The sequence below is a fragment of the Otolemur garnettii genome, unplaced genomic scaffold (assembly GCF_000181295.1).
Source record: "Otolemur garnettii isolate 467f Iridium unplaced genomic scaffold, OtoGar3 scaffold00075, whole genome shotgun sequence".
NCBI lineage: Eukaryota > Metazoa > Chordata > Mammalia > Primates > Galagidae > Otolemur > Otolemur garnettii.
Window position 1 is genome coordinate 384,241 of NW_003852470.1, and position 17,563 is coordinate 401,803.

At 54.7% G+C, this 17,563-nt stretch overlaps 1 protein-coding gene across 1 annotated transcript in view; it reads right to left on the reverse strand.

The window, feature by feature from the left end:
* Positions 1 to 1,698: 1,698 nt before the first annotated feature.
* The window catches only part of KNDC1 (kinase non-catalytic C-lobe domain containing 1), a 64,054-nt gene continuing 48,189 nt past the window's right edge, over positions 1,699 to 17,563 (reverse strand). Inside the window, exons 18-30 of the mRNA XM_003794047.2 lie at positions 13,817 to 13,910; positions 13,634 to 13,731; positions 13,334 to 13,554; positions 11,253 to 11,366; positions 10,505 to 10,652; positions 10,241 to 10,420; positions 9,304 to 9,510; positions 8,631 to 8,713; positions 8,259 to 8,409; positions 4,853 to 4,975; positions 4,715 to 4,774; positions 3,813 to 3,970; positions 1,699 to 1,955 (exon numbers count right to left, since the gene is read on the reverse strand). Coding sequence (XP_003794095.1) covers positions 1,724 to 1,955; positions 3,813 to 3,970; positions 4,715 to 4,774; positions 4,853 to 4,975; positions 8,259 to 8,409; positions 8,631 to 8,713; positions 9,304 to 9,510; positions 10,241 to 10,420; positions 10,505 to 10,652; positions 11,253 to 11,366; positions 13,334 to 13,554; positions 13,634 to 13,731; positions 13,817 to 13,910 — 1,869 coding nt within the window. The 3' untranslated portion in view covers positions 1,699 to 1,723. The remainder of the gene's footprint in view (positions 1,956 to 3,812; positions 3,971 to 4,714; positions 4,775 to 4,852; positions 4,976 to 8,258; positions 8,410 to 8,630; positions 8,714 to 9,303; positions 9,511 to 10,240; positions 10,421 to 10,504; positions 10,653 to 11,252; positions 11,367 to 13,333; positions 13,555 to 13,633; positions 13,732 to 13,816; positions 13,911 to 17,563) is intronic.

Here is a 17,563-nt window from a genome sequence, read left to right on the forward strand (position 1 = left end):
ATTTACAGTAGAACAGGCTCTGGCTGGAGGTGCTGAGTGTTTCTGATGCCTCAGGTCTTAGGCTGCTCACACCCTTCAGCAGAGCAAGCTACTGGGGCCACAGGGTGAGTGGGCCATTCACATGGTCTGGAAGCCTGGGGGTGTCTCTCCTCCTGGGGTCTTAAACTAGGGTCCTGCACACCTGGGCCTCTCTCTGTGCAGTTGTGAGTGCATGAGCTCTTGTAAAGGTGTCTTCCTTTGGCTACAAGGGAACCACTTAGACCCCCAAAGCAGATGTTGCTTTGGAGACCCACAGAGTGAGCCTCATGAAAGCAGTTTGGTAGAAATGACTTTATTTATAAATGGCGCCATGTGATGTTGGGGGAGACATGCAAATGGTTATGCTGAAGCCAAAGCCTGATCACTTCCCCAGGAAAACAATTCATTACGATGGAAATTCTACTGTGGCCAGATACTACTATGTTAAATACAAAACCTGAAATGTGGGACTTGATCTGCAGAGCACAGTCCTCACGTAAAACCCTAAGAATGTGCGCTTTGCACGACTAGATGCTGAGCCCTCCTGCATTCCATTTAAGCAGGGCTGGTGTCTCCAATGGACTTATGTGGGGAAACTAGACTGGACGTTGAAAATTATTGTCGCAAGTAACAGTTTTCCTAGAAACACCACTAGCTGGATGGTCTAAAGAATCACCAGTTCTAAAACTCAAAATTTCTGGGTTTTGCAGTTCGTGCTATGATAGCCAGAGTGTGGGATGCCCCCCGGCTCAGTGACCCTGCCAGGAGTCCATCGTCACAGTGGCCCCGGGGACCACCCTGCCCTGTTCACGGCCTCCTGGGCAGGGGGACTCCCTCCTGAGCTAGAGCTCAGCCCAGCTGTTAGGGGGCTGAGCCTCAAGGAGGGGCTTGGTGCCACTGAGTCCGAGGCTGGCTGTCCTCTGGTGAAGCACGAGTGACAGCGCCCAGTGCATGGGCACAGTGGTCTTGGGAGCTTGAGTGCTGAGATGCTGGGAGCAGCAGGTGCATGGACACAGTGGGCATGGGGGTCAGGGTGTAGGTGCGGGTGCTGGAGGCAGGTGGGCGGCGGCCGCTCCCACACCAGACTGTGACATCTCTTCTTTGGCGCCTGTTGCCCTGCGGCCTTGGCTGGCTCACAGGGCAGTTCCATGCTGGGGAGCGCTGAGTTGCATGGGGGAGTCCAGCCCCAGGTGCTCACCCCTGCAGGAGGTTGGGCTGGGATGCTGCTCCCCTTCCCAGGTGAGCCCCAGGCATCTGCACACTGTGGGGCAGGGGCTCAGGCAGGTTTGGGAACCCTGGAGCCGTGCTTAGCTGCGAGTCTGAGACCACTTTAGGGGGACCAGAATGTGGGCAGGTACAGATGGAATCTCCCCAGGGGTGAACCAGTAAGGGTTTTTAAAGAGGGTCATATGAAAGGTATTTCAAAACTCTTGGGAAGTCTACTCTATTTTTATTTATAAAGTTAATTTTTTAATTCTAGCAGAAACACCCAAGCCCCTAAGATTCTGGCCCACCCTGCCTCCATCTTCTGGGAAGAGATTGCGCTGCCCTCGTGGAGCCCCCACCTTTGGACCCCACAGTGGTGGGATCAGCCTCACCCAGGCGTGCAGCCCCAGTGGGGCTCTGTGGTCCTGGTGTGTGCTTCCTCTGCCTGCAGCTGTCCTGGCTAGTTGGTGTTCAGAATTCCACACCCGACTCTGCTTGGCTACTGGAATGTGGCTTTCATCCTACGCAGCTTGTCCTGGATCTTGCGCGAGTGTTTCTCACTGGAGACCTGGTGGGAGTTGGTCCTGCTGTCTGCCGCCAAGGTGGAGATGTCGGCCCCACTGAAGCGAGCGATCCTCTGCTTGAGGTACGACTGGAGCTTGGGGTCTGGGCTGAACGCGTAGGGGTTCTCCTGGAATGCGTGGACCTGGCTCACCACTTTGGCTATGTTTCTTTCGAGGAGGAGGAGGGAAAAGAGATATTAGTTTCCCTTGGAAGGGGCAGCTTTCTGTGGTGAGTTCCTGGCCTGTTCTTAGTTTGAACCAAACTCTTTGAAATTAGAAAAACCAAGGATGTGTTTTCAGTATTTATTTACAAGGCCAAACCTCATTTTAGTACTCAGGCCTTTTTGCTGTCTGTCTGTTCAGCCATCTATCCATTTACTTCTCAATACATGAGTGTTTATTGAAAAACTGCTGTGTCTGACACTGGCTGAGGGTCCTGAGAGGAACACCTAGTGTCAGGCCTGGGGCTCACAGCTGAGAAGGCTGGGCAGACAGAAGTGTATATGGCACGTCCCGTGGTGTTCTGGGCTTGACACTGCCTTGGCTGGGCAGTTGTACCCCAGGTGCCAGCACTGCTGTGCACCTGGACTGTTCCCTGGAGAACGCCATCAAAGAACACCCAGGATAGAAAGACTGGGGCTTTGAAAGAAGGCACCCTTAATTCTGCCCAGGGAGCTGCAGCCCCCAGATGCTCCACCCTGTTGTTGGATGAAGAAACAGTATACCCAGTTCGATGTCATCTTTGTCAACTAAAGGGCAAGTGTGAACATGCTCTCATGCAGCGTCAAGGGCAAACACTGAGTCTTAGTCATGCACTTTCCAGTTCTGGCATTAACTTAAGTTTTCAACATCCTTTCTGCTGATAGGGGTTTCCTGGTCTCACAATAAGCGTGTATCAATGGTATATTGTTTGTTTTTTAGATTGGTGACTATGTAAGAAGTGGTCCTGTGTCAGGCAGGTTGGGACTGTGTCCTCTGGGTCCCACTCACCAGCTGAGGCCATCTGCCCTTGGAAAAGTGAGTGGCTGGCTATGGCCTGACCAGCCTCCACCTGACTGCTGGTGTGCAGGCTGGGGAGACACAGGGTGGGAGGTTATGGGGGGAGCACTTGTGTGCTGTGGCAGAAGCGAGAGCTGTGATGCTCTATGGGCTAGGAGGTGCCAGTCCCTGTGTGGGGAGGTGGCCGTGATTGGACACTCCTGGGCTGTGTGCAGGGTGTTGGGCCCAGGTGTTCTGGGCAGGTGAATAGTGGGACCAGGGGACAGGCTGAGGCCTAACCACGGGTCCTGCATGTATATCTCTAGGGAGGGGATAGAGGGGTCAGGGAAAGGGCAAGTGTGTACCCTAGGGGGCGGGTTGCCACCTGAGTGGCTTCTGTTCACTGACACCTGGGAGTGTTTTAAGACCAAATACATGGGAACTGCAGGAAATGCACTGTCTGCAGAAGCAGAGATGGCAGTGTTCCTGGGGTGGGGGGGACTGAGGCCCCTGGCAAGTCATGGGTCATGCCAGGTCCCCTTACCTGAGCCCCCTCGCCCTGGCTCTGGGTCATGCTGGGTCCCTTTACCCAAGCCCCCTTTCCCCAGGCCTGTGGTCATGCTGGGCCCCTCACCTGACCCTCCCCATGGCTCTGGGTCATGCTGGGCCCCCTCACCTGACCTTCCCCCTGGGTTTGTGGTCACCTGAGCCTCCTCCCCTTGCACCTGTGGTCACCTCACCTTAGCCCTCTCCCTTTGGGCCTATAGTCATGCTGGGTCCCTCACTTGAGCCCCCTCCTCTTGGGTCTGGGTCATGCTGGGTCCCCTCATCTGAGCCCCCTTCCCCCAGGCCTGTGGTCATGCTGTTCCCTCATCTGACCTTCCCCTGGGTCTGTGGTCATGTTGTTCCCTCATCTGACCTTCCCCCGGGTCTGTGGTCATGTTGGGCCCCCTCACCTGTGTTCCCTCCCCTTGAGCCTGTGGTCATTTGGGCCTCCTCACTTTAGCCCTCTTCCCCTGGGTCTGGGTCATGCTGGGCTTTCCTCACCTGAGCTTGCCCCACCTGTGGGCACCATTGGTCATAGTAAAGCCCCCTGTCTCCAGCTGCTGGACATGCATGGCCAGGAGGCGAGCTGAGGGCAGAGTGGGCTGGGCCCGGAAGCGCCTCCCTTCCATTAGACATAGGCTGTCACTCTTCAGGAAGACCTGGTGGACCGATCAGGGGTGTGGTCAGGGGAGAGACGGGGGTGGTCAGGCCAAGAGGCTCAGCCAGGGGCACCTCAGCCTGTCCGGGGCCAGTTGACGCCTATAGGCTCCATGCATGGGGGCTGTGCAGACTCTGATGTAGCACCCAGTCCAGAGTGTGGCCTGCATTCCTGGACTGCAGATTGGCAATTCTTGGCCTCATACTTGCTGGCACAAGAAGACACCTAGTGCTGCGGACATGGTGAAACCCTCTCCTTATTCTGCAGGGCTGCCTGGACCAGACCTGGGCTGGCCAGCAGTACATCTGTGTCTGGTGAGGACATGCACATGTTCCTCTCACCCATGGAGAGCTGAGGCTAGGCTCTGAGCTCCAGGATGAGCCAGGCCATGCCTGCTCTGTGGCTCCCACTGCCTCATTTTGACAAGTTCACGATCAAATGGTTTCAAGAGAAATGGCATCTCATTGTTATCTCCTAGGGGAGGCCTCTGGGTCAGGTAGGCTTAGGCCTCAGTTAAGAGCCTCAGCCCCATCTTTGGGCACCCATAGCCTGTGCAGGGAGCTTGGACCAGGGAAGCCTGGAGACCCAGTGGGAGGCACTTTTGCCCAGGTTGGTGGCAGAGGCCACACCAGGAACTGGCTGGAGGGTTCCCACAGCAGGGCTAAGCTGGTGCTGCAGGTCTGGGATGCTGCAACGCAGGTGGGTCGGTAACGAGAGGCCCCAGGTGGGCGCTGGGCACTAGTACCTCCACAGCTTTTAGCTCCTCCAGAATCTCTGCCATCTTTGCGGGAAGAATTCTCCAGGCCTGAAACGAAAGCACAGTTGAGATGCCTGTGGCCCTGTGGTACTTACACCCATACCCACACAGCCCAAGGAGACGCACAGGAGACTGCCTCACAGCCAGGTGCTCCAGCCCACCCAGGATCTGCATGGCTGTCGCAAAGTTCCTCTGCTCGTAGCAAGATTTTGCAATCAGCAAAAATTTGGACAGCAAGTTCACTTGCAACTGAAACGAGAAAATGGCACACTCATTGTCTTCTAGTTTAAGGAGAACAAATGCACCCTTAAGAACTGTTAAAATAGCTGAGCTTCAAGGCACAGAACAGCGTGTGCTGTGTCATGGGGCTGGCATTGGAGTGGGCATTACTGGAAACAAAACAAAGCAAAAAGGCAATGCCTGGTAGTGGAAAGATGTGAAAAGAAGTCCAGCCTCACTTTTCAAAAGCAAAGTTGCACCAGGACAAACCTCCCCAGGTTCCAAGCTGCCCTAGGAGTGGCCCAAGGGGGACGCTTTCCCCAGGGAGACAGAGAGGACACATCCCTAGGCAGGTGTGGAACCAGTGGGCACTTCTCATCGTGCACCTGCTGAGTCTGCTGCAGGAGGTTGGTGCCATCAGGATGTAGTCCCTTAAGAGTGGACACTTCCGGCTCGGCGCCTATAGCTCAACCGGCTAAGGCGCCAGCCACGTACACCTAAGGTGGCGGGTTCGAATCCCCAGCCCGGACCCGCCAAACAACAATGACGGCTGCAACCAAAAAATAGCCAGGCGTTGTGGCGGGCGCCTGTGGTCCCAGCTACTTGGGAGGCGGAGGCAGGAGACTCGCTTGAGCCCAGGAGTTGGAGGTTGCTGTGAGCTGTAATGCCATGGCACTCTACCCAGGGAGACAGCTTGAGGCTCTGTCTCAAAAAAAAAAAAAAAAAAAAAAAAAGAGTGGACACTTCCTTTGGGGCTTCTTGGCTGGAAGTGACAAATGTGCTGAATTTGACAAGAACACCTGTGGGCAACATATGCCATGCTGAGTGTGATTGTCGTTCCTTTCATAGTGGTTCTGCAGATTCTGGAGTACTCAGATGACATTCCAGAGCAGCTTAAGGAATGTCACCACAGCCGGGGCTGTCTTGGTGTAAATAGATTGCAGGTTCCAAGGACACACCTCCACAGTGCTTGAGTCCTGTCTGCAGACACAGATGAGACCCTGAGATTGTTCATGGCTGTGGCCTCTGTCTTGAGCACCCCCTAAAGGATCTTTTCTTTTTTTGAGACAGGAGTCTCAAGCTGTCCCCCTGGGTAGAGTGCCATGGCATCTCAGCTCACAGCAACCTCCCACTCCTGGGCGGAAGCGAGTCTCCTGCCTCAGCCTCCCAAGTAGCTGGGACCACAGGCGCCCGCCACAACGCCCTGCTATTTTTTGGTTGCAGCTGTCATTGTTGTTTGGCGGCCCGGGCCGGATTCAAACCTGCCACCTTGGGTGTACGTGGCTGGCGCCTTAGCCACTTGAGCCACAGGCGCCAAGTCCCCTTCAAGGATCTTGAAAAACATTTACCTGCTCACACTTTTTGAGTAGACATCTTAGTTTTTTTCTTCATAGATTCAAATAGATGCAAAGCATTAGTTTTCAGATAAAACTGTTCCATCACCTTTTTAATTAATTAAATTTGTAGTTGTAAAAAATATGTAATATAGACTTTACCCTTGTACTGGTATTAAAACGCGCAGCTTAGCGGTGCTAACTGCATTCACATTGTTGTACAGCCAATGGCTAGAACTTTTTCACTTTGCAAAACTGAAACTGTGTCCTCATCAAACACTAACTCCCCTTGGGCTCCCTACCCCCACACCCTTCCACTTTCTGTCCCTGTGAGTTTGAGTCCTCGGGGACCTTGTACACATGGAGTCATGCAGCATTTGTGGCTTGTGACTGGTTCATTCACTGAGCATACCGTTCTCACAGCCTGTGCTAGAATCTCCTTCCTTTTCCAGGCTGACTGACATGTCATGGTGTGCATGGACCCATTTTCTCCACCTGTTCACCTGTCCATGGATATCAAGGTGCTCCTGCTTCTTGGCTGCTGTGCTGCATGCTCTTAAACATATTTAATGCATCAAAACCACCATTATTCATCCAATAAAAGACGGCGAATTTTTCTTTACAGTAAGGCACTTTTTCTTGGCCTCATTTCCACATTGTTCCCCGATTTTACCTGAATGGGATGAACTGTTATCATGGAGAGCTTTTATTGGCCAGAGTTACACTCTGGCTCAAATTTTGTATTTTAATAATTATCTGGGATTATAAATTTACAACTGTCCAACTCAGTCTCTGGATGGTTCTAACACCACAGTGAGCGACATGAAATCTGTGCTGGCCACTCTGTGGTGAAGGTTGCATTATCTGACTGACTCTATGTCCACCTTTCATTTACAGGGACGTGGGAGCTGTGGAGAGAGTTTCATCTTGGTGACACCAGAGTCCTTCACTCCCTCCTAGGAGCTGCTGGCTCTGGGTATGAGTCTGCATGGCTTGTCTCTGATGCTGACCTGAGATTGGGAATGGGTGATGCCCACCAGGACGGTGTTGTCTTCAGCCTCTGGGCAGGATGCTGCAGACTAGGGGCCCCTCTCAGGATGGAAGGCCCCATCCTTTGCCTTCTGGAGCAGCTCAGGGTTAGGGTGCTCCCAGGACGTGAGGTTAGCACTTCTGTACTGATCCTTAAGAAGCCCAGCCCCTTAGCCCCTGATTGAGGACAGTGTTTAAAATCCCTCATGATACTCAGGATGTTGAGGATTAGGGTAAAGGGTGACCCAGGCTCCCTGTTTCCTTGCCCTGAGTTGGTCAAGGGACAAGACCACTGAGCTGCATCTCATTTCCTCCACAAACTGGATGAGGACCCACAATGCACAGTAGGGGGGACGGGTGGAGTCACACACCCAGCCCTGGAGAGGAGCTCAGCTGAGTGACCAGTCCCTGGATGGAGCATGTTCTGACTTAGCTGTGTGTGTATGAAATGAAGGGAACTGTGGGTTTATGTGTATTCTGTGTGTGCAAAGGGACTGTGTGAGAGTGTATGTGTGACTGTGTGTGTATAGGGATTCTGTATGAGGGGGATTATGTGTGTGTGGATTGTGTGTGTGATTGTTTAAGGGGGATTGTGTGTCGGTGTGTGGAGGCTTGTGAGGGGACTATCTGTGAGCACAGACAGGGCTCTGTCAGGGGTGCAGCTCATCCTGTGTCCCCAGCAGCCCCAGTGGCTCACAGCTGACCAGTGCCCTGGACAGAGGCGGACAGTGCCGTGCTGGGCACATGACTAGTGTGCTTTGGCGAAATGGAAGGTATGGGGGAAGGCCCTCATTAATGGGAGACTTTGCCGTGGCTGGGTGTGTCTTTGAGGCATGAAGTGGGGCCTCCTTTGTGAGGAGGAGGTAGTGACCACGGTGCGGCAGAGGTGCTGCTGGCCCTGCAGCTGGTGAACCCCACGCCGTGCTCTGATAGCAGAGCCAGGAGCCCACCTTGGAGGTGTGGCTGGTCACGATTTCGGCAGCCACCCAGGTGGTGATGTCGTCAGCGTTTCTTAAAAGCTGTAACAGGTACTTGTCCTGGATGTAATTGGGCAGAAATAAGCTGCAGGTTTTGGCCGACAGGGACTCAGAAGAGCTGGACCTGGAATGGAACTTGTGTGGGTCACCCCAGTACATATGTAGGGGGCCCTCTCTGCTTCAGGCCTGCGGGGGCTCTCTGTGTCAATGGCCGGGGGTTTGGCTGAGGGGCTGTTCTCATAGGTTGAGTGAGACCCAGGCATTTCCCTTTGGCCAGGAGTGTCCATGAGACCCTCCCTCCACCCCTCCAAACCAGGGGCCTAGTGACAGCACAGGGACACTCACTTGGAGAAGGCTGTGCTTTTGTCCATGACGCCCAGGGCTCGTGAGTTCAGGAAGTGGACAGGATGGCACTTTTGAAACAATTCCTGCGCAAGGCACAGAAACAGAGGTTCAGGCCACTGTCCCTAAGGCCTTGTGGCTGAGGAAGGGTCCCAGGGAGGGCAGTGGTTTCTGGGGCCCTCTCTGCAATCTCAGCTCAGTGCCCACCCAATAAGCCACAGGCCTGGCTAGCAGGGCTTCCTCTGTGTCCAGCCCCCCAGGGGCTCACAGCATCCTCAGCCCTGGTAGGATTGGCTGTGTGACTTGCCAGGATGGTGGGGACTTGGGGGGCTTCCTGGGCTGTTTGGGTGGGAGCAGAGGGAGGAGTAGCACAGGGGCTGCCTAGCTGAGGGGAAGAGGCCATGTGCCCATGTGGCCCTGGGATGTCCTGTAGCACTTGCAAGAGGGCCAGGGTGGAGAGAGGGGCCAGGCCCCGTGAGTGGACCCTTTGGTGGAGTTCAGGCACTCTGGGCCCCCTATTCAGGCAGCAGCTTCCTCAGACCTGTGCACTTGGCAGCTGGTCCATTCCCTGACCACGCATCTCTTCCTCCAAGAAGCATGGGCTGAGGGCCCAGTGGTGCCTGTGACCCTGGGACACCTGCAGAGGACAGGGCATGGGATCTTCTCTCTCCCTTACCTGCTGCAGCAGCGTCAGTTGACTGAAGAGCTGATGTGTGCTGTACTCTGTCAGGAAGTAGGGCCCCTTCTCGCTGGCTTTGGCACAGGGACCATAGAAGTCCTCGAGGAAGCAAGGCTTGGGCAGGGCAGCAGCGATGGTGTATGGGCGCTCCTTGTGCTGTGGCAGTGCCAGCCCATTGCCCCGGGGCAGTCTCCAGGGGAAGCTCTGTAGGACAGGCCAGGTACAGAGGAGCCTGAGCTTGGATGTCCCCTCCAGGTCAGGGGTCCAGGCCTGGGGGTAGGGCAGGGACCAGCCTGCGTCAAAGCCTAGGACTCAGTGGAGCCAGAGAGCAAAACCTGCCGCTCCACAGCTGTTGGCACAAGGATACCTGTCCTTGTCATTTCAACAGTTTCTTATGGACAAAGCTGCTGAATCTGGGGGCTATCCCCACCTATTGATGGAAAGACCATTCATTTCCCCACCGAAGGTTCTTCCACTCAGATCTTAGGCCCATGTCGGGAAGGTGAGAGCAATGAGTTATAAACAGCAGGCCCAGCACCTGAGCACCAGACTTAGGGCACAGAGTGCCAGCCCAAGAGATAGAGAGTGTGTGTGTGCACACAGACACTGTGTGTATATGTATGCATATGCCTGAGCACTGGGTATATGTGTGCACACAAACACGTGTGCATGTATATGCATGTGTGTGCCTGTGTACCAGGTGTATGTGTGCACACAGACACACATGTGCATGTATATTTATGCACGTACACATGTCCATGTATATGCATGTGTGTACATGTGTACCTTGCACGCCTTCATGTTTGTGTGCACACATGCACATGTATATGCCTTTGCATGCCCATGTATGTGTGTGCTTGTGTATGCACATGCTGTGTCCCTGAGGCTGGGCTCAGCGAGTCTTACCCACCTTTACACCCGGAAGGGCCCCCACCTTCCGGGAGATGCCGTCCTCAGAGAGCCTCTTACAGAGGGCGTTGAAGGGTCTGGTATCCTCCTCAGCCTCCTTGATATCCTCCAAGTCTGTGCCTCGAGGGGCACCTTCAGCCCGCCTATCTGTGTGTACTTCCAGAAGGCCCAGCAGATGTTCGGCAGAGCCATCCAAGGGCAGGATCTAGGCAGATATAGGTGGGGGTCACTGCCTCCTCCAGGGTGAAGGCAGCACCACTCACAGTGGGGATCCAGAGTGTGGCCCCACCTTAGAGGAGATGAAGTCTTCCAGCCGCCCCTGCAGCCCTGTATTCCTGGTGAAGTCCACGGTGTAGCAGTCTTCCAGCCAGGCCTGCAGGACGCAGAGGCTCCGCTTGTAGATCTTGGTGAAGGTCGACGTGGGGTCCTGGTGGGCCCTGGAGGCACACGGAGCAGCCTGAGGCGCCCGGGACACTGGGGGAGCGGGCAGAGGTGGGGGAGCAGCAGGCAGCGAGCCAGCCTTCCCAAGGGCAGTGTGCACCTACCCACCTTCTCACGTGGGGAGTGAGGTGACCTGGGAGCTTTCTGTGGGTCTCTTCCCCCAAGGCCAGAGCTGACTGGCTGATGGCCTGGGGGCACTCAGCCTGGATAGGAGGGGGTGTCTGGGGCATCCTGGGAGTGTGGACAGGTGAGCTCAGAGAGGCAAGAGCACTTCCACCCATGGCTGCCATTCTCTCCTGTCCCTGTCCCAACTGTTGGTTATGGGTGCCCCACCCAAGACATTTGAGGGCCAGCCAGACTTTCATGTTCCTGGTCAGCAGGTAAGAGCCTCTCAGGCCCTGTCTGCCCACCAGCTTTTTTCTCTGCTCTCTCTGTACTCCCAGGCCCCTCTGCTTTTCCCCTGAACATTCTTGCCCAGGCTCTACTGGCCCCTTATCCTTGCTGGGGGCCCTGGGAACTGCCTCGCCTTTCACAGCAGCCAAAGATGGCACTGTGGGTCAGAAGCTCTGCTGTGTGGGGCTGTGCAGCTGTGGTACCTGGGCAGGGTGCCGCTGATGCGGTCCAGGAGGAAGTGCAGGAAGTCATGCGGTGTGCAGAAGTAGCGGAAGGTGTAGAGGAATTGTTGGACGTAGCCCTCGAGGAAGGCATCGCTGGGTGGGGGGGGGAGATGGCAGGCTTAGCCGCTCCCCCCCACACTTGCCAGCGTTCTGGGTGTGTGTGATGATTGTGCATGGTGCTGCTTGTCAGGACAGTTCCCAGAGAAATGAAGGGGCTTTTGGTGACATTCAAAATTCCCCACCCTATCCAGTGTGAGGTCCTTTCTTCACACAGTCTTGAAGGTCTCTCACTGCTGGACACGGGCATCTAGAACCTGCTGACTCAGGAAGCCACTGCCCACATGTGGTGACCTAGCTCCAAGTAAGAATTGCTGCCTTAGGAAACAGAGCGGGGCCACATGCTTCTTGGTGCCTCTGAGTGGACCAGGCCAGTGGGCGGGACCCCGGGGACACGGGCCCTGCATGTGGGTCTGTGAGTTGAGGAGTAGGATGACCAGAGATCAGAGGGTCTGTATTCCAGGAGTGAGGGAGCTTGGGCATCTGGTGGCCACAGCTCAGGCCAGGTACTAGCCTGCCCAACCCCAGAGCTGGAAAGGGCCCATGAGCACTGACTCTGATGAGGAGGCTGAGCCTCGATTGAAGTGCTGTGTTCACATTGCCACACATAATACACATCACACATCACCCACACCACACATCATAAACGCCACACATACACATCAAATTGCACACACCACACATATTATGCAAACTATAGGTCATACATGCTATACACCACACATCACACACGTCACATTATACAAACCACACATCATATACACCCATATGTGCCACACACTCACCACTATACATATCATACATGCTACAGACCCCTCAGAACCACATACCACACCCCTCATGGGCACATGCCATACACCCCACAACACATACATCATGCCTACCACAGCACACACACCATGGCCACACATGCGCACCACACACAGGTTACACACATTCACTTGTACACCATACCTGTATACCACACATGCACAGCCACGCACCACCATACACACTACAAATGTGGACATGTGTGCATATCACATACTACATGCCTGGTCACACATGGCACACACACCACACTGCACACACATGCACTTGCATATACATGTTCACACACACACATACATGTTCTCTATAACCCACAGAGACCCATGGTGGGTGTGCATCTTGCAGATGTAGGGGAGGCTGAGACCTGAGTCTAAAGGTCAACCTGGAGTCCCCCCAGCCAGCTGGTGGCCCCCGGCAAACCCACATGTAGCCCACCTCAGGAGAATGACCCCACTGGGAAAGAGACCCCTTGAGGCCAGGAGTGTCTACAGAGGTGACCTCCCTGCTCCCTATTGGCTGCCAAGACCCATTGTTCCCTGCCTGCCCTCCTGGCTATGTCCCAAGGGGATCACCATCTCCACTCATTGAGGACCATGGGAGCTCCAAGGTGGTGTCAGAGATTCCCCACAAGCCAAGATGGGTGGTCCATTGGCCCTGTGCCCAGATGTGGGTCAGTCATCGGCTAAGGAGAGCTTGGGGAGCTCCTTGTGCCTGAGAACGGATGATGCAGTTGCCCCAGGACAGCATGGCAGAAGGGGACATGGGGGCAGCCTGGGGCCCTGGGAGGAGGTCCATGCACCTGCTCCATGCCCTATCCCTGCTGCAGGATGAGCTCTAGCCATGCCACTGGCTAGGCTGTCTGAGTGGCAGCTGCAGGAGCACCCCACAGGCTCACTGAGCCAGCCTTCCTGGGGGAGCCAGATGGCTGCTCTGGATCTTTGATGGGCTTGTGTGTGTGCTCATGTTTGGAAGCCACCCAACTGGTAACTGAGCAGGGCCCAGGGACCACTGGGCACACCTGGGACCCAGGTCCCCAAGGCCAGGCAGCAAGCAGGTGGCAGTCTCACCTGTCCATGTAAACTCTGACCCAACATTTTCTAAGTTAATGAATCACAGACCCACCCCTCTCCTACCTTTGTCTCCTCTTGTGGCCTTTTCTGTTTTTCCTAAACCTGCATCCCTATTGCTCTCACCTGGAGTACAGGTAGGTCATGAGCCCTAGTGGCGTGCCAGCCTGCAGGACGCGTGCTTTCCTCTGCCGCCCGCCGCCTGGGGGCTTGTTGACGTTGTAGAAGATGAGGGAGGAGGACTCGTCCAGGGGGCTGAAGTCCAGTGTGTCACAGGGGGCGGCCGCGATGTTCACAATCACTGGCAGGGCGCAGGGCTCCAGGCCCCAGCGCTCCGCATACAGGACCTGCCATGTGGGGGTGGGCCCGTCACCCCACCCTGCTGGCCCCTCAGACCCGCCCGCAGGCCCGGTAGCCCCCACTTGCCTGCAGGTACTTCTTGACCAGGCCGAGGAACTGCACCTTGGCCCTCATCTCCTCCAGCTGTGCCCGCAACTTGGCCAGCATGGCTCTGACCTCGGAGCCTGCAGGCAGGGCAGTGTTGGCACCGCACGTCCCCATGGGACCAGGTGCCTTTACCTGCAGCTGGAGGTGCTGCCCTGTGGTTACCTTTACTCCGCTTTTCCTTCTGTAAGAGTTTCTGGTAGAACTTCAGAGTCTTCCGGTAGTTTCTCCTCTCTATGAGGAGCTGCTGCTCCAGCTCCTGGCAAGGAAATGGCGCATGAGCTTGGAGTCCCCTGGCTGCCACTCAGGCACTCACCCCTACTCCAACACTTCCCAGCCAGGCCGTGCCCCTCTGTAGCCTCCCACCTCAGGGGTCAGCCTTGGGGCATCTGGTGGAGGCCCACTCAGTGACCAAGGCCAGCCCTGACCTGGCACCTGTGGTCGGGAGGCACTTGTGCTGCCCCAAGCTCATAGGGCAGTGCCTGAGGATGGGGAGGGCCATCCAGCACCCTCAACCACTGGGCGCCCAGAGTCAGGCCCTCCCTGGGGGCGTTCAGGCAATAATAGCAGCTCTACCACAGGGACACCTATGTGACCACCATGTCTCTGCTCTGGGGCATTTGAGGGAACAGGACCCAGGCCTGAGGCAGCAGCAGGCCCTCCCCAAAGCACAGGGATGGGGGCACCTCTGGGACCCTTTAGGGCAACGATTCTCAACCTGTGGATCTCAACCCATAGGAACTGTATTAAAGGGCCGTGGCATTAGAAGGTTGAGAACCACTGCTCTAGTGACTGAGTGTGCCAGGGCACCACTATAGGGCCATAGCTGCTAGAAAAGTGCCCATGTGCCTTTGGGTTGCTGCCATTTTTTTTTTAAATTAAGTTTAAAGAAGCTCAACAACAATAGCCTGGTGCTTGTAGCTCAAGCAGCTAAGGGGGGCAGCCATATACACCAGAGCTGGCAGGTTTGAATCCAGCCTGGGCCTGCCAAACAACAATGACAACTACAATCAAAAAACAGCCAGGCATTGTGGTGGGCACCTGTAGTACCAGTTACTTGGGAGGCTGAGGCAAGAGAATTGCTTAAGCCCAGGAGTTGGAGGTTGCTATGAGCTGTCATGCCACGGCACTCTACCCAAGGCGACAGCTTAAGGCTCTGTCTCAAAAAAAAAAAAAAAAAAAAAATGAAGCCAAACAACATAGATGGCACTGACCCAATCCCTGCAGCTCCTCTCTGAAACCTGCTGCCCAGCTGGGGATGGCAGGGCCTCCCATGCTGCCCCATGGGAGCATAAGGGCATGTGCATGGTGTCTGGGTGGGTGTGAGCTCCGCCTGCAGTGTTCTGAGACAGGCAGTGTTCTCATCTCACATAGAGGCTGAGGTGGGGGGAGCTCGAGGACAGGCTTCTGAGTGCAGTGAGTATGTAAACAACCAAATCCAGGGTCATACCTCACTTCACAGAGGTGAGGACAGCTACAGCCTCATGCCTACACCCATGCGGTTGTGGGCCTGGACAGAGGAGGGAGTGATTTTGGGGGTGACAAGGGGTCTGGGACGTCTTGGGGTCCATGTGCTGGCCTTCCAATTCTAGCAGCTTTTCCTGCAGGAGGAGGATGGGCTGTAGGCCTAGGAGGGACTGGCAGGGCTGAAGACATGAAGAGGCACGTAGCTTCCACATGCGGAATTATGAGCTCTTCTGGCTGGGTTCAGTTGCCTTGAAGCAGCTGCCCTGAGGGAGGCTGGTCTGAGAGCTCCTCCAGGCTCTTCTTGGGAAGTCTTGTCAGTTCAGGTCCAAACACAGCTTCACCCTAACTTCATCATCCTACAGTGGGCTTGACTTTGTTGATAGTGTTTATTTATTTATTTATTTGAGACAGAGTCTTACTTTGTCACCCTTGGTAGAGTGCCATGGCATCACAGCTCAAAGCAATCTCAAACTCTGGGGCCCAAGTGATTTTCTTGTGTCAGCCTTCCAAGTAGCTGGGACTACAGGTGCCCACTACAACACCTGGATATTTTTAGAGACGAGGTCTTGCTCTGTCTCAGCCTGGTCTTAAACTTGTGAGCTCAGGTGATCCACCTGCCTGGGCTTCCCAGAGTGCTGGAGATTACAGGTGTGAGGCACTGTGCCCGGCCCTGATAGTGCTTATTTTTGAATGGTTTTGCAAGATAAAAAATGTAGGCAATAGGCTGGGTGTGGTGGCTCATGTCTGTAATCCCAGCATTCTGAGAGGCTGAGGTGGGTGGATCACCTGAGCTCAGGAGTTCCAGACCAGCCTAAGCCAGAGCGAGACCCTGTCTCCACTAAAAATAGACAAACTAGCTGGGCATCACGTGGACTGTAGTCCCAGCCACTCGGGAGGCTGAGGCAAGAGGATTGCCTGAGGCCAGGAGTTGAGGTTGCTGTGAGCTATGATGCCAAAGTACTCTACCCAGGAGGACAGAGTGAGACTGCCTCAAAAAAGAAAAAAAAATGCAGGCAATAGTTTTATTAAATCCCTTCTGATTATTTCTGCGAAAACACAGCTCATGTGCCTGGTTTCTTTCTACCTCAGTGGTTCTCAACCTTCCTAATGCTGCGGCCCTTTAATACAGTTCCTATGGGTCATGACCCACAGGTTGAGAACTGCTATTCTATCTAGAACTGATTGAGCAAGAGCATGCCTCACGGGGCAGCAGTGTTGCAACCATGGCTTGTGGAGTAGGTGCTGACATGTGGCAGCACTGCTGCTCCTGTTACTGAACCATAGAACAGGTTCTCTGAGGACTGATTTGGTGGATTTTAAATAAGCCTGCATGGAGTGAAATTCACAGCATGGAGGGTAAGGGAGAAGAAATCTAGGAGTTGGGCCTCCTGTCTTGGCCACATCTGGACCATAGGCTGAGTCAGATCAGCCGGATCTAAATAAAACATTTAGGATCATTTGAGCTGAGCTGTTTTGCTGTGGCCTAACCTGAGCAAGGACTTCCCACAAAGCTACAAGAGCCTTAGTTTGTTAGAGAAGCAGACGTGGCCAGGCTATAGCACAATGTAGGGTACTGGCTGGTGGATTTGAGTGGACAAATGTTTGAGGAGTGTCAGGGAGTTGACAAAACAATAATTAGAAGGAAGCTGGAACAGCCAGAAGTTGTAGACAAAGAAGACTCAGCCAAAACTGCTGCAGTTCACTCTGACCCTGGGAGAGCTGGGCTGTGCTGCGCAGGTGCAGGGAGGTACACGCGGTGGACAGGTATGAACACCTTGTGCCTGCTCCTGCCACCCTAGAGGCTGGCTGCCTGCACCTGCACTGTCCTGTCTTGGGTGGTAAATATGAAAAACTATCTAGCAATGGTTTTAATGCCTTTTCTGTTTTTCTGACACTCCTGTTTTGATGCATTCTCAGTGGGTCCTCACAGAGAGATGCTGCAGCCATGGCTGGTCTCATGTGAACCCACCACCAAGCAGGGAGGGCTCTGGAGACCCACCTGGCTGCATTTGGGCTGGAAGAGACATTTCTCCCCAAGCGAGAGTGCCAGAGGGAGAGACGGGTCACACTGGCTGCCTGCCAAACCAGCTCCTCCTGACCAATCATGTAGACTTGCTGCTGCCCACAGACTGACATCAGGAGAATGCTCAACTGGGCCTTCTGCTACCTCAGCCAGGGAACCTCAGCCCAGCCACAGGGTCAGAAACTAGTAAGAATAGACACTCTGGCCTACGTGGGACTCAGAGCACATTTCCAAGGCCCTCCTAGGGGACAGAGCCCACTGCCTCTTTGGTGACCACCTCGTGGCAAACATCTACTGTCTATGGGCCCTTTTCAAGCTGGTGAAGGCCCAAGATGTCACACGATCCACCAACATCTGAGGAGACATTTGGTGGGGGACCTGCCACACTTGGCACAAGGCCAGCACTCACTTGAGGTGGCTGG